This window comes from Manis pentadactyla, chromosome 11 (genome assembly GCF_030020395.1).
Source record: "Manis pentadactyla isolate mManPen7 chromosome 11, mManPen7.hap1, whole genome shotgun sequence".
NCBI classification, from domain to species: Eukaryota; Metazoa; Chordata; class Mammalia; order Pholidota; family Manidae; genus Manis; species Manis pentadactyla.
In genome coordinates this window covers 111907289-111923333 of record NC_080029.1, presented here as the reverse complement: position 1 = coordinate 111923333, position 16045 = coordinate 111907289, and the positions used below count along the sequence as shown (strand labels likewise).

At 35.8% G+C, this 16045-nt stretch overlaps 1 protein-coding gene across 1 annotated transcript in view; it reads left to right on the top strand.

The window, feature by feature from the left end:
- The window catches only part of HERC1 (HECT and RLD domain containing E3 ubiquitin protein ligase family member 1), a 211431-nt gene that overhangs the window by 115168 nt on the left and 80218 nt on the right, over nucleotides 1-16045 (top strand). Inside the window, exons 26-33 of the mRNA XM_057488876.1 lie at nucleotides 5164-5432; nucleotides 6410-6625; nucleotides 7272-7392; nucleotides 7626-7863; nucleotides 8033-8223; nucleotides 10522-10677; nucleotides 12107-12213; nucleotides 12754-12864. Of these exons, the coding sequence (XP_057344859.1) occupies nucleotides 5164-5432; nucleotides 6410-6625; nucleotides 7272-7392; nucleotides 7626-7863; nucleotides 8033-8223; nucleotides 10522-10677; nucleotides 12107-12213; nucleotides 12754-12864 (1409 nt within the window). The remainder of the gene's footprint in view (nucleotides 1-5163; nucleotides 5433-6409; nucleotides 6626-7271; nucleotides 7393-7625; nucleotides 7864-8032; nucleotides 8224-10521; nucleotides 10678-12106; nucleotides 12214-12753; nucleotides 12865-16045) is intronic.

Genomic DNA, 16045 nt, shown 5'->3' with positions numbered 1-16045 from the left:
TTCTACTATACTAATTATATTTGTAAGTGATGATCCATTGGCTAAAATTATTCTTTTCTCTCAAATGTTTGTCAGTGCTTGTGGAAATATGAATTTGAGTTCAGTCTGTTAACCACATCAGCATGTGCAAAGTAATCCATGGAATAAGACAAAGTGGCATCTTTACCTTTGAATTAAGAATTTTACTTAGGAGGAGTTAATCTAAATTTTGTTCACAGATAAACCACCTTCTCCAAAAAGCTCAAGTTAGTACCAAAACCTATTAAATATAACTTTATTTTGTTGAAAACAGAAAAGTAAACACAGGATCTCCTGGGAAAAGATTTTTTTTTTTCATTAATTTACCCATTTAGGAAGTTACAGTAAGCAGGCAAACTAGTTAGGGAAATTTCATGATATCACTTAATGTGGTACCAATTTATTCTAGTGATAATTACATTTTAATGTTCCCAGAGAAAATTTTTGGTAATGGCTTTGTTCCTAGGAATAGATAACAAAAAAATAGACAATATTATTTTAGGAAGGGCAGCAAAAATAAAATTTTCAATCTCATGAATCCTAGAGTTTGTGGATTAAACAATGAAAATATGCACTTAATAGTTTCATTTATTTTATTATAATGGATTTCCTCCAAAACAAATTAACATTGAAAATACTTTTAGGAAATTTTATTTTGAAAGGAAATTTTTAAAAATCCTATCTTTCTCTCTGCTCACAGTGGGGTTTTTTGTTTGTTTTGTTTTGCTTTTAAATGATAGTAAAATAAACCACCTTATTTTTTCCTTATTTATTGTCAATATGGACCATGTGCCAAAAGCCAGAATATACCTATTTTTAGTTGGACAGATGAACCTACCAAGTCTGTGTACTGTTTGGGGCCAGAACTGTGTTCTGATTCTGACTTGAGCTATGAAGGACAAGCAGATGTCTAGCCAAGTAGAATTCTTAATATATGCTTGTTATCCCTTTACAATATTTTGATACATAAATGTAAACTTTCTTCCCTCACATAGCTTTTGCTTTTATTAGTCTCAAGTGGTCCTGAGTAATTAAAAGCCTACTAAGAGAGATTACAGATAAGTGTTTAAATTATGTTGCATTTACTGAATATAAGTGGATGTATCAGTGACAGTTAATGGTTGTATATACATTTCAGTTGTTCTTATTATGCCTCGAAAGACTACTCCTGGAGAGGGCCTGGGGCCTGTAATTCCGGTGTTGGCATTGGGGATACTAGGATTTGTGCTGTTGAACCATGATTGTTTCTTTTCCACTTACTCCAATTAATGTTCCACAGTTGGTCTGAGCTCTTGGTCAAAGAAAGCAAATATGGTAGGAAGGGGTAGTAGAACAGAGTGAGCAAATAAATTTAGTTTAATCAACTTGCTCAGCTCTTTAGAGGCATCAAAGTCAAATTCTAAAACCAAAAATGTCATCAGTTACATTAAAAAGAGATAGGTGAAACATATTTCTGCTTAGTACCTCAGAGGTATTATGAAATTTGTATTTTATAAACTGTTTACTCCATATACCAGGCATTGTTCTAATAACCTTAAATATATTAATTAGCTTGTTTAATTCTCCTAATAGACTATCAGAATTCTTGTCAAAACTTGTTAAATGTGTTGATATTTTGGTACTTTGATAAATACTTTAAAGATTTACTGTAGTTGTGCAGCACTGAGCTCTTCCTTCACTGAGCAATGATATATTTTTGCAGGTATCTTTAGTTTTCATATTTAAGTTGAAGGTTGATATAGTGAAAAAATGGTGGGGATACCAAAGGAACAATTTAAGAAGGAACATCAGGAATCTTATTAGTTAGGATACTGTTTGGCTTGACATCCCCTGCCAAAGTCTGTAAATACAGTGTTAGGGTTTTATTGCTAAAATAATGCTGAAAACATTTATCAACATGTGTGTTTCATGGTATAACATGTATTGGGTGAAATGCTGTTTTATCTGTGCATTTCAAATTAGGTTATACAAAGAAGAACAAATGTAAATGCTGTCTTTTGTATCAAATTTCTCCTTTTGTCTTCTGATTCTTGTGTGGTAGTGTATTTACTCCTTTTTGGCCAGTTGAGCCCCAGAAAAAAGAAGAGCTTCAAGCAAGTACATGATGGCATGTTTAATTTTTTTCCCCTTTTAGCTTGCCTACATATTTTATGGTTTATAAAGTATGTATTGCAGCTCTGCCATGTTCATATTGAAAATTCCATTTAAGAACCGAAGTTGTAAGGACAAGTAAACAATCTCAAAGATTTCTTGTCGGACTTTATTTTTACAGTAGGTGACTTCGAATTAATATTAACTAAGAATTGGGCTTAGCCAAAACTACTGTATAGAAGCTTTTGATATGCTTTTCCGACACAGCAGTTCCTGCATTCAGATAAAACAATATAGAACAAACCAAAGTTATCAGGTTGTTAATAATTTTTTTATGAATTGAAGTTCTTTCATCTTTCATTTCCATGCTATTTTTATGTTTCAAAGTATTTTTTATGTCAGCCTAAATATTTTGGTTGTAATTATTTTATTTATTTTAATGCTCTCAGCATACTTGTTCTTTCTTATATTTTATTACTGCAATGTTTTGTTTGCGTCATGCATCTGATAAGTTGCATGCTTTAAATTAGGGGTCAGCAAACTATGGCTAATGGGTCAAATCTGGCCTTCCATAGTTCTTTTGTAAATAAGGTTTTCTTGAAACATAGTATCAGTCGTTAGTTTATGTATTTGGTATGGCAGCTTTCACACTATAACAGCAGAGTTGAGTAGTTGCAACAGAGGTCTTCATGACCCACCAAACCTGAAATATTTACTACCTGGCTCTTAACAGAAAAAGTTTGCTGACCCGTGCTTTCAGTTGCAGACAGGATTTAATTTGGGGGTTGGCCAGCCATTCCGTACAATATTTTGAACTACATATTGAGGCAATTCACTATTTGTAGATTCTTCACAATTGAGCCTTTTTGTAGGCAGGCAATTGAAACTTCCAGAAATCAGTGATTTGTGAGTTGATCAAAAACTGAAATATGTAAGATGACCTTCTATAAATTTAAGGAATAGTGTTATTAATTTAGTAGATAAATTTCCTTGAGTCTCTATTTCCTCAGTTAAAGAAATTGGGCTAAATAATTTTTAAGGTCTCTTTTTACTTCTGTGGCTCTAGCACTAGCTCATTGCACATTTTATTTTCATTTTGAAAAGTAATTTATAAGAATTGGTAAACAGAAGAACTTTTTATTCTAAAATTTTATTACTGAACAAACAAGCTTAGTGCAAAGAGACAGGAACTATAGTAGGTTAAGGCAAAATTCAGATTCTGAATTTGGGTTGTGTAAGCAAATGGAAACTGATTCTTTTTTTTTGCATTAGCCCCTGCATTATTCTTTAAATACCATTTTAAATGTAATACAGTATGTATCCATGACATTATTTTTGGATTTTTATTCTTTTCATGAAAAAAATACTCACTATAATTTGGGGAAATTTTCAGATTGGTTATTTTTCATTTTCAGTAAAACTGAAAATTTGGCGTTTTTTAATCTTAAAAAATCTTGCTAAAACAAGAAAGGCTGATAAACCATATATTCCTTGCCATTCTAAATTTAGTAGACTGCATGTAAGTTATTTCATAGTTACTTTATGATGTAGCTGCCTGTTACAGATTACTGTGTCTGATTTTCAAGTCCTGGAGTTTTACTGGACAACAGTATCATAATTAAAAACAAGTTCCTTAATCAATGTTGTGTTAGTTTGTTTACTCTGTAGGCATTAGTGTTTAAGTAGTTCTCTTCCCAAATCTTTTCCATATTGTTATGTAACAAATATAATTTTTGTAATGCATATTTTACACAAATGAACCATGGCTACATGCAGTAATAAATGAATATTAACAATATGATATTGATGAAGAGTATGTACAAAAAGATTTCTAGAAATGATACATTTTTATAAAATCAGCAACAACTAAAACTGAACATTATTTGTTTTGGAAATACATATAAGATAAAACAATATTTAACAGTAATAAAAGTAAAGGAATAATAAATCCAAGCTTAGGGATAATGAAAGCTCTAGGTAGGAGGATACAAGGAGAGACGGGTTGGAGGAGAAACAGATAGATATATAGATACAAGTTACTTTCAGTTTTCTAGTTCTTGTGTTCACAGGTGTTATAGATATAAATGCAAAATCAGGCTATTCATGGACCAATGATGAGAGTGTATCAGGAGCCAAGGATTATGATTTGTGTGCCAGAGATCAATTAAATTAAAAAAGTCAAAGATTGTAGCAGTTGGCCATTTATATATTTATTTAAAGTTAATATTGGTGTATGATTTGGACAGTTGCTTTGTTCAAGCATATTAACATTTTTGCTGTCTAATACAAAGAATTTAGTCTAGAAAATACCCAGTTGCAAACCTAATGGTATTATATTTAGCAAGTATTGTGATACCAGTTGGTAACATTTTACAGTATAGAGAACATTTTACAGTAAATCTTACATATTCTTGTCTGTGAAACTTTCCTTCCTCTATATAGGAGTTTCACAACCTGCAATAAATATGCATATGACACAGTGAAAGTGTTCCTTATATTAATGAAACCCAAAGGGTGATGTTTATATCTCCTTTTTGTGTAAGTTTACTTGCCCTTCTGATTCATTTTTTGGTAATGTTTCATTGCAGATATGTAGACACTTTGTGCGTCTTCACTTATTCTTTGCAATGATTATGTTAAATTAGATGAAGTTCCATTACTAGTAGGTCTTACCAGCAGTGTCCTAAATGTCTAGTTCCTTTCTGTTCATAAATGATGGTCTGGTTTAATACTGCAGAGCATTTTAAGCTAAGCCTTTTGAGAGCAGCTTCTGCCTTTCTTTTTCTTGTGGCAGTGTGTTGCTAAAGCGCTTACAGAGACACTGGTCCATCAAACAGGGCTTTCCCTTTATTTTCTCATATTGCTCTAGTTTTTGTTTGTTCATTGTTTTTACCAAAGCATTTTGCTCAAATTCACGTAATGCATGCATGTATTCAAACATGAGTATCCATTTTTCACCAGTTGGTATGGTAGCAGCACTTAGTCCTCATATAGTTTCAGAATTTATGCTCTTCTTGGTTGTCATTGATGCAGGTTTGTTCTGTTTGTATGTAGGTCCTATGCACAGTCAATTGGAATCCCTGAGTGACTCTTGGGCTCGCCTGAAACATAGCAGAGACTGGTTGTGCAACTCCTCTTACTCCTTTGAGTCTGATTTTGATCTTACCAAGTCTTTGGGAGTTCACACTTTGATTGAAAATGTTGTAAGTTTTGTGAGTGGAGATGTGGGGAATGCCCCAGGTTTTAAAGAGCCAGAGGAAAGTATGTCTACCAGTCCCCAGGCCTCTATCATTGCAATGGAACAGCAGCAGTTAAGGGCAGAAGTAAGTCTTTGATGTTTTACTCCTTGTGAATGACTACTGAAATGTAAAATGAACCACTGAACGTACAATTGTAGGAAACTTGCTTTTTTTCTACTCCTTCACTCCCCCTATTCTCTACCTCAGCTATTTGATGCCACTATCTTAATTAAAACAGCATGATATTTTATTTGAAGTGGACAAAAGTGCGTTTTTAATTGCTGTCTCTTAGGGTAAGATACTCTAATCATAAATCTTTTCTTGTCTCCTAGAAACTAGAGTGAGACTGGCTGGTGACCATATGGATCTGATTCTCAGAACCTCCATTTTTTGACCCATTTGTCTCCATTTAAAAAGGACTAGATTAGAACACCACAGTAATGATGAATGCTGGCATTAGCAGAATATTAAGGAGACAGGAGGTCTGCATAGCCTCCAAGTACCTCCCTCCAAATATTTATTCATTATTATGGTTTTAACATGTCCACAGATTCTCTGATACTCTTCTCTCCAGGAGGTAGAGTTTAATTTCCCTTCTCTTGAAAATAAGCTAGATTTCATGCCTCAGTGGATTTAGTTACAAACCATCACAGAGATCTCATAAGCATCACGATAGCTCTGTGAGTAGGTCAGATAAAGTACTATTAGCCTCATTTTATACAGGAAGAAATTTAAGACTAGGGAAGTCAAGTGAGTTTACTAAGGCCCCACAGTAGGTGGAAGAGTCTGGCCTTGAAACAAAATCTCCTGCATCCAAATCTACTACTTTTCCCATTGTACTCTGTAGCCTGTTTTATGCTGAAGTATGCTTATAGAATTTTTAGAGATACTTTGGTTATAAAAGTGATGATAAAATAAATGTTTATCTTAACAGAATAGATTCCTAAGAAATGTCACAATTTTCTGTGTGCCAAGTAATACATTGTCTGTGACATAAAGCGTTCCTTTGTGTCTCAGTTCAGTGAAGAACTCTAAAATATGTTTATTTTACTTTCTCCAAGCTTCGTTTAGAGGCACTTCACCAGATCCTCGTTCTGTTGTCTGGGATGGAGGAGAAAGGTAGCATCTCTCTCGCAGGAAGCAGGTCGACCACAGGCTTTCAGTCATCCACACTGCTCACATCTGTGCGGCTACAGTTTCTAGCAGGGTGTTTTGGTTTAGGCACTGTTGGACATGCAGGAGCCAAAGGAGAGAGTGGCCGATTACATCACTATCAGGTGGGTGACAGCTGTCGTGAGGATGACACCTTGCAGTATATTCATATTTCAACCATCTTTTTACGAAACCGATTTAATAATGCAAAACTTTTTGGTGTTTAAGGTTTAAAAACATGAAGATTAAGGTTTAAAAATATAAAGACTTTTAAATGACTCTTAAAGATATCTCATTGGTAGTTTCCTGAGTAATGGCAGTCTAGTAGGGATTAGGTGAGCCATGGTCCTGTTCTATTTTTTAAATTCTTTGGTGTCTCAATTTTATTAACCCTTTACCAAACTGGATAGAAACAGATCCAAGTTGGCACAGGGATTGGTGTTTGTGAGAATGGGTTTCATGTATTTACATTTTAGATTTGATCATTTTTCTAGTTCCTCTGAAAAAAAATTTTTTTAAAGTGTTGTTTATTTCTTCCATATTTAGAGAGGAAATTTTGCCTTGTGGGAAAGAGGAAAAGTTAAATAAAATCAAGAATTATCAAGCATTTAAAAATAAACTTACTATAAAATTTTTATATACTGAAATATGTTAAATAATTAAAAACCATCCTAGGGCTCTAGCATAGACTAGGGATAACATTCTTTTACTTTTATTTGAGTAGGAAGTATTTTTCTTGCTGATAGAAAAATAAATATTTATGTAATTCAGGATGGGATCAGAGCAGCCAAGAGAAGTATTCAGATTGAAATCCAGGTGGCTGTGCATAAGATTTACCAGCAGTTGTCTGCTACCCTGGAGAGAGCCCTGCAGGCAAACAAACATCACATTGGTGAGTAACTGCCTTCTAAGAACAAGATGCAAGTTACATTTTTGTCTGTGGTTATGCTAGATAGTTAACATTCATTATCTAATACTTAAATTAGTAGATCAACTTATAGGTAAAGAATAAATATTTGAAAGTCTACTAGTGTCCCATATTACTACTTATGTTTTGGAATATGATTCCTTAAGTGCTTTGTTTACATCAAGGAAGTTTCTCAACTGTCTTTTTTTTTTTTTTAGAAGCCCAGCAACGTCTCCTCTTGGTTACAGTTTTCGCCCTGAGTGTTCACTATCAACCAGTCGATGTTTCTTTGGCAATTTCCACCGGTCTGCTAAATGTGTTATCACAGTTATGTGGCACAGACACCATGCTAGGACAGCCCCTGCAGTTGTTGCCAAAGACAGGTGTTTCCCAGCTGAGCACAGCTTTAAAAGTGGCTAGTACAAGATTGCTCCAGATCCTAGCCATCACTACAGGGTGAGCATTGGAACATTGTAGTAGTAGATGCTTTGGTAGAACTATGTGGGGCCTGGTCTTTCCACATTTTAGTAATTTGCATTTCCCCCTAATCTCCTTTATGTGTTTAAGCACAATGTTTGCCCTTCTGTGTTGTTAGCACTTACTTTTTTCCTGTTATTTCATGTAGGACCTATGCTGATAAACTGAGCCCCAAGGTAGTTCAATCCTTGTTGGATCTACTCTGTAGTCAGTTGAAGAATTTGTTGTCCCAAGCTGGTGTATTGCTTATGGCCTCTTTTGGAGAAGGGAAAGAAGAGGGTGAAGAAGAAGAAAAAAAAGTTGATTCCAGTGGAGAAACTGAGAAGAGAGATTTCAGAGGTATAAGCCTTTCTCTCTTCATTTTTTACAAACATTTATTGAGTCTGCACTGTGTCCATATCATTAGAATATCGCTTCTTTCTGTTGTGAGGCATGAAAGGATTTTTATTTATTCATTTGGAAACCTCTTTTCTCTCCAAATATGTATGATTTAGATGAGCTGATTAAACTGTCTGTCCTTAGAGTTGGTTATCCCTCGTGTGGAGCCATGCTGCTCACTGTTTAGGTTTAGCTGCACCTTGGTTGTCCTGGCTCTAGAACCTAGAGGTCTGCACCTCCCTCAGTGCTCAGTACTCAGCAAGTTTGGGAGCAAGGAAGACTATAGTAGAGTTACTTATCAGCCTTTAGGTCCCCAAGAAAACTGGATCCATCCATATCCAGTGAAGAAAGAAATAGTTCTGTGAATGAATCTCAGCAGAATGAATAATAGCAGGCTGAATTTATGTCCATTCCCCTCAGGTCATCTTAGAAGGCCATTGCCTTCTATTTATGATGATGGCTGGGTGTGAGACTGATGCTACTCAGTGGTGGCCAGGCATTCAGAGGCAGGCTGCCCAGGTATTAATAATCCCACAAACCCTCTAAAATAGTTAACTGAGAGTAAGGTGTGCCCTTCATTTCAAACATAGTGTTGATACTGAAACAAAAAACCATATTATCAAGATGTATCAACCAGCTTTATATGTAAGGTCTCTAGTCTTCAATTAATTTAGTGTCTTGTTACAGAGATATTTGCTGGGAGTGAGGTGGGGAGGAGATAGGGTAGAGGCATCATAAAATGTATTTTCCTGGGGATCTCTACCAAGAGAGAAGGCTTCAGATTTTGAACTGGATTTTGGAGGAATGTTTAGAAACAAGGTTGGAGTTGAGACATGTGGGTACCCAAAGCAGGCAGTAATTTTATATTTTTCAAACTAATATTATAAAAAAATGTTTACTTACTAGCATTTTGGTAAAGAAGAGATAAGTACTATGTTAGAGGAAATGTCGAGGAGTTCTTAGCTTTTTCTTTAATTGTCCCTAGCAGTCAATTTCTGTCATAGACTTGCACACTGTCTCAGCAAAACAGAAGTGTTCCAGTTAGATAGATGTCTATGAAGATAGATTGCTAGCCAGCTAAGCATGCCCTTTGGCAGGGGGGTCTCCCCTCCACCACAGTGACTTGTCTATGTATTCCCTACTAGACAAGCCAAAATCTCCCTGCAGGGAGGGCTGTATATATACCTGTCTCTAAATTGTTATGATTTTCCATGTTTTAGTGTCCCTTAAAGATTCAAATTCTGGGCAGCTGCCCCACTGGCACACTTCTTCCCACTGGCTTTGAGTAGGACTTTGCCAGGCTAAGGAGGTATGAAAGTTGTTGGATGATAAGAGAACATGGTGTGTTATGGAAAGAGCAGATAGTTGTCTGACTTCAAAATGTACAGGGTGAAGGGAAACCATGAGAGGGAAACAAGAGAGGGTGGTGCTGATGCTGGTGGAAAAACTGGGAAGACTGTTTTAGAGCAAGTTTGTGTAAAAGATCTTATACATCGAATTTGAGCTCAGGCAAACCATACTCAGGCCTAGAAATGTGTTACTTTGTACAATCTGAATGTATAATACAAAGTCTGTTCTAGGGATATGATTCTTAATTTGATTGGGGTAAGGAAAGATTATGTACTTTTTTGAAAATGTGATCCAAGTTGTGAACTCTTACTGGTCAAATATATACACACAGTATTTTTCATACAATTTTAAGGGATTTACAGACAACCTCCTTCAAATTCTGTCCAGTAGAACTCTAGATTTGGGTAGAGAATTATTGCTTTTTAAAATAGCAGTAGGGGAAGACAGTGTAGCACAGAGAAGGCAAATAGTGACTCTTTGGCATCTTACTATATTGTTGGGCAGTGAGTGCAATGGCGTATGGGGGAAACACGATAACATGGGTGAATGTAGTAACCATATTGTTTTTTTATGTGAAACCTTCATAAGAGTATATATCAATAATACCTAAATAAAATAAATAAAATAGCAGTAAAAAAAAAACAATGTGTAAAAATAAAACCAAGTACATTTACTTTATTCTAGCAGGCTCATTATTATTGTACATAGATGTAAAAGACATTTTAGATTTGGCTTTATTTTCTGACCTTTCCTCCATTCTATTATTTTAAGTTTAAAATCTAGCAGATGACAACTTAGATTTTGGATTTGTTTTGTGCTTATTGTAATCTAAATGTAAGTTATTTGATAGAAGACTGTTTCTTCTTGGCTTTTGGCTTTACATATAAACTTCTTCTCTTTACTCTTCAGCTGCTCTGAGGAAGCAACATGCAGCCGAGCTGCATCTGGGGGATTTTTTAGTTTTTCTTCGCCGAGTTGTATCTTCAAAAGCAATTCAATCAAAAATGGCTTCTCCAAAGTGGACAGAGGTGCTTCTAAATATAGCATCTCAGAAGTGTTCTTCAGGTATATCACCTTTGCCTTGTTTTAGAGTATTTGTATCTCCATCACGTGTTTAGTTCAGATAATGCCAGACTTTAACAACATTGGATACTTGATCTTAATTTCAAGATGTGACTTCCTTGTTTTCTGAGTACTTATTTGATCAGAAGAAAACTCTAATTTCAGGAGTAAAAATTGAGATAGGAATTCATAATAGAAAGTAGCACTGGGGAAGATCATGGATTTAATCTAGAGGATTTGGATCTATTTGTTTACATTACAATAAAAAAAATAGGTGGAGAACATCCTGTTGAATATGGTAACATGGCAAAATTTTGCCCTTTTTTCTTGGATGATGAAAATGCAGATCTGCATTTGTCCATTCTCTCTTACCATGATAGGATTTCTGTTCCCTTGATTGTTACTTAATGATTATGTGCTATAGGAGTTCTATATAATAAACTTAATTCCTGGTTCTTAGCCTAAAAGTCTGGTCTGTTTGCATAGATTATTGTCAGAACTTTCCTGGTCTCTCTCATTTTAAATTGTGGTAAAATATACATAAAATAAAATTTACCATTTTAACCATTTAAATGTACAATTCAGTGATGTTAAATAAATTCACAATATTGTTCATCACTACTTTCCAGTTCCAGAACTTTTTCATCACCCCTAGTCTTTCCTAAATATGCTAAAACATGTGGTCTTCCATGTTGTCATTTTAAATGTATAGATTCTCAATATACTTTATAGTTTTTCTTAGCTAGTATAAGAGTAGTTTTTTTCTCTTTAAATAAGGTGAAGCTTATGTAATATTTATTAAGTTCTTAAAGCATAAAGGAAAGTCAGATTTTTGTTTATTTTCAACTGGTTTTATTATAGTAATGGGTATAAAAAGAGCATCAGTATCCTGTCCCTACTTTTGCTTACTTTAGAAAATTATAGACTACTTACTCCCATTAACCCTATCAGTTTCTGTGAGGCAGTCAGGGCATGGATGGAGAAAAAACAATGAAAGGCTATGATAAGCCTAAGCTTTAACGATTGAATAGACCTATTTAAAATTTTACCTCTGCCTCTGCTGAGCTGTCTGGCTTTGGTTTGGTTACTTAAATTCTCTGAACCTCAGTTTCCTCATCAGTAAAATGGAGATGTAATGCAGGGTTTGTGAGGATCAGCAGAGTTAATGTATATGAAATGCATAGCACAGTACTTGGCACAAGTAATTATTACAGTCTGATTCCCTTTACATATACATAAAAACCGAGACATAAACATGAACATTCATATATATTAAAGGGCATGGGACAGTCCAGAATTCTTGAGATAATAGGTTGAAATGAAGTCCATTCTACCAATAAAAGCTTAGCAGCCTCAGGAATTTTTCTCAAGTTCATTTGAACTTTGAGTTTAAGTCACATTGATAATAAGAAAATGTCTTTTTCTTCCCCAGGTATTCCTCTAGTTGGTAACTTAAGAACGAGGCTCCTTGCACTTCATGTCCTTGAGGCAGTGCTACCAGCTTGTGAATCTGGTGTAGAAGACGATCAGATGGCCCAGGTTTCTGTTTTTAAAGTTATTAGAAGATGTTTTTCATATCCACAACATGATTCCCCCAAAATCTAAACCTGTAGTCTCTTAAAGTTGTAAATGTGTCATTTATTCAGTAGCAGAACTTCTACTTCTGAGATTGCTTCATTACTGAGGTTATTTCATCTCCAAGCAAGAAGAAAGAGAAATTAAGTTATGGGTTAGGAGTAGTAGGGGGATAGTGAATGCATGAAAGGTAGGAAGGAAAGGGAAATCTGCAGAATTTCTTAATAGGTTTGGGCCTTTAGAGTGAGAAGTGTATGAGATTACATGGCCTAATCCAGAGGTCCATAGATTGAGGAAAATGAGGCAGTGGAACCCACTTTCTAGTAGGTTAATAATTCTAAAAAAGGATATTTAAAATTTAACAACCACTCAAAATAGCTGTTGGACATTGGCATAATCAAGTTTCCCATTTGACTTATGTTACAGTTACGTGATTTACCTGTTTAAAAAATACTTAGAATTACCCTTTATGAATTTTATCATTCTTCTTCCTTCAATAAATAGGTTGTTGAACGCCTGTTTTCCCTTCTGTCAGATTGTATGTGGGAGACACCCATTGCTCAGGCCAAACATGCTATTCAGATAAAGGAAAAAGAGCAAGAAATAAAATTACAGGTAATCAATTCTTCCAAAAATATATTTTTAGACAGCACAAGTGAATATCTTGTTGCCTGTCTCTGTATCCCTTCTTCTCCAAGGGACCTTTTTAATCAGTTATTCCATCTCCTCTCTGGCACTCTGTCTTCCTATGCACTAGGTCCTTCCCCTTATCTTATAAACATCTCTCTTCCCTTTTTTTTTCACCCTCCCAAAGCTGTCCGTGTCTTTCTTGTTCTTGATTGCTAAACTTCTCAGAAGAGTAATCTTGTACATGTTGGCCACTTCCTTCTCATTATCTTCAACCCAGTTGTTTATCTTCCACCAAAGCACTGAAATTAAATGACTCAGTTAAGTGTTAATTGCCAAACACCCTGTGCATTTTTTTGTCCATATCTTACCTGACCTTTGGAAACTCTAGCCTTCTTTCTTCCTCCCTTCCTTCCTTCCTCCCTCATTCCCTCATTCCTTCCTCCCTCTGTTTTTTTCTTCCTTCCTTTCTTTCTTTCTTCTTTCTCTCTCTCTCTCTCTCTCTCTCTCTCCCTCCTTCTCCCTCCCTCCACACCCACCCTCCCACACCCCTCCACTTTGGTAACCACTAGGCCTTTCTTGGAGTTTGAGTCTGCTGCTGGTTTGTTCCTTCAGTTTTGCTTTGTTGTTTGTTATACTCCACAAATGAGGGAAATCATATGGCACTTGTCTTTCTCCTCCTGGCTTATTTCACTGAGCATAATACCCTCCAGCTCCATCCATGTTGTTGCAGATGGTAGGATTTGTTTTCTTCTTATGGCTGAATAACATTCCATTGTGTATATGTACCACATCTTCTTTATCCATTCATCTACTGATGGACACTTAGGTTGCTTCCATGTCTTGGCTATTGTAAATACTGCTGTGATAAATACAGGGATGCATATGTCTTTTTGAATCTGGGATCCTGTGTTCTTCAGGTAAATTCCTAGGAGTGGAATTCCCAGGGCAAATGGTATTTCTATTTTTAGTTTTTTGAGGAACCTCCACATTGCTTTCCACAATGGTTGAACTAGCTTAAATTCCCACCACCAGTGTAGGAGGGTTCCCCTTTCTCCACATCCTTGCCAGCATTTCTTGTTCCTAGTCTTTTCGATGCTGGCCATCCTAACTGGTATGAGTTGATGTCTCATTGTGGTTTTTATTTGCATTTCCTTTATAGTGATGTGGAGCATCTTTTCATGTGTCTGTTGGCCATCTGAATTTCTTCTTTGGAGTATTGTTTCTTCATATCCTCCATCCATTTTTTAATCAGGTTATTTGCTTTTTGGGTGTTGAGGCATGTGAGTTCTTTATATATTTTGGATGTTAACCCCTTGTCAGATATGTCATTTACAAATATATTCTCCCATACCGTAGGATGTCTTTCTGTTCTGTTGATGGTGTTCTTTGCTGTACAGAAGCTCTTTAGTTTGATATACTCCCACGTGATTATTTTTATACTTGTTTCCCTTGCTCGAGGAGATGCGTTCAGGAAGAAGTTGCTCGTGTTTATATTCAGGAGATCTTTGCCTATGTTGTCTTCTAAGAGTTTTATGGTTTCATGACTTACATTCAGGTCTTTTTTTTTTTTTAGTGTATTTTGTTTTTAATTTTATTTTGGTATCATTCATCTACAGTTACATGAAGGACATTATGTTCACTAGGCTCTCCCCCTCACCAAGTGTCCCCCACATACCCGTTCACAGTCACTGTCCATCAACATAGTAAGATGCTGTAAAATCACTACTTGTCGTCTCTGTGTTGCACAACCCTCCCCGTGCCCCCCCACACACACTATACATGTTAATCGTAATGCCCCCTTTCTTTTTTCCCACCCTTATCCCTCCCTTCCCACCTGTCCTCCCCAGTCCCTTTCCCTTTGGTAACTGTTAGTCCATTCTTGGGTTCTGTGCTTCTGCAGCTTTTTTGTTCCTTTGGTTTTCTTTTGTTCTTATACTCTACATAAGAGTGAAATCATTTGGTACTTGTCTTTCTCTGCCTGGCTTATTTCACTGAGCATAATACCCTCTAGCTCCATCCATGTTGTTGCAAATGGTAGGATCTGTTTTTTTCTTATGGCTGAGTAATATTCCATTGTGTATATGTACCACATCTTCTTTATCCATTCATCTACTGATGGACATTTAGGTTGCTTCCATATCTTGGCTATTGTAAATAGTGCAGCGATAAACATAGGGGTGCATCTGTCTTTTTCAAACTGCAGTGTTGCATTCTTAGGGTAAATTCCTAGAAGTGGAATTCCTGGGTCAAATGGTATTTCTATTTTGAGCATTCTGAGGAACCTCCATACTACTTTCCACAATGGTTGAACTAATTTACATTCCCACCAGCAGTGTAGGAGGGTTCCCCTTTCTCCACAACCTCGCCAACAGTTGTTGTTGTTGTTTGTCTTTTGACATTCAGGTCTTTGATCCATTTCAAGTTTACTTTTGTGTATGGGGTTAAACAATGATCCAGTTTCATTCTCTTGCATGTAGCTGTCTAGTTTTGCCCACACCAGTTGTTGAAGAGGCTGTCATTTCCCCATTGTATGTCCATAGCTCCTTTATCATATATTAATTGACCATATATGGTTGGGTTTATATCTGGGCTCTCTAGTCTGTTTCATTGGTCTGTTGTTCTGTTCTTGTGCCAGTACCAAATTGTCTTGATTACTGTGGCTTTGTAGTAGAGCTTAAAGTTGGGGAGCGTAATTTTTATTCTTCCTTCTCAGGATTGCTTTGGCTATTCGGGGTCTTTTGTGGTTCCATATGAATTTAGAACTATTTGCTCTAGTTCATTGAAGAATGCTGTTGGTATTTTGATAAGGATTGCATCGAATCTGTAGATTGCTTTAGGCAGGATGGCCATTTTGACAACATTAATTCATCCTATCCATGAGCACAGGATGTGTTTCCATTTATTGGTATCTTCTTTAGTTTCTCTCATGAGTGTCTTGTAGCTTTCAGATTATAGGTCTTTCACTTCCTTGGTTAGGTTTATTCCTAGGTATTTTATTCTTTTTGGTGCCATTGTGAATGGAATTGTTTTCCTGGTTTCTCTTTCTGCTTGTTCATCGTTAGTGTATAAGAATGCAGCAGATTTCTCTGTATTAATTTTGTATCCTGCAATTTTGCTGGATTCAGATATTCAATCTAGTAATTTTGGAGTGGATTCTTTAGGGGTT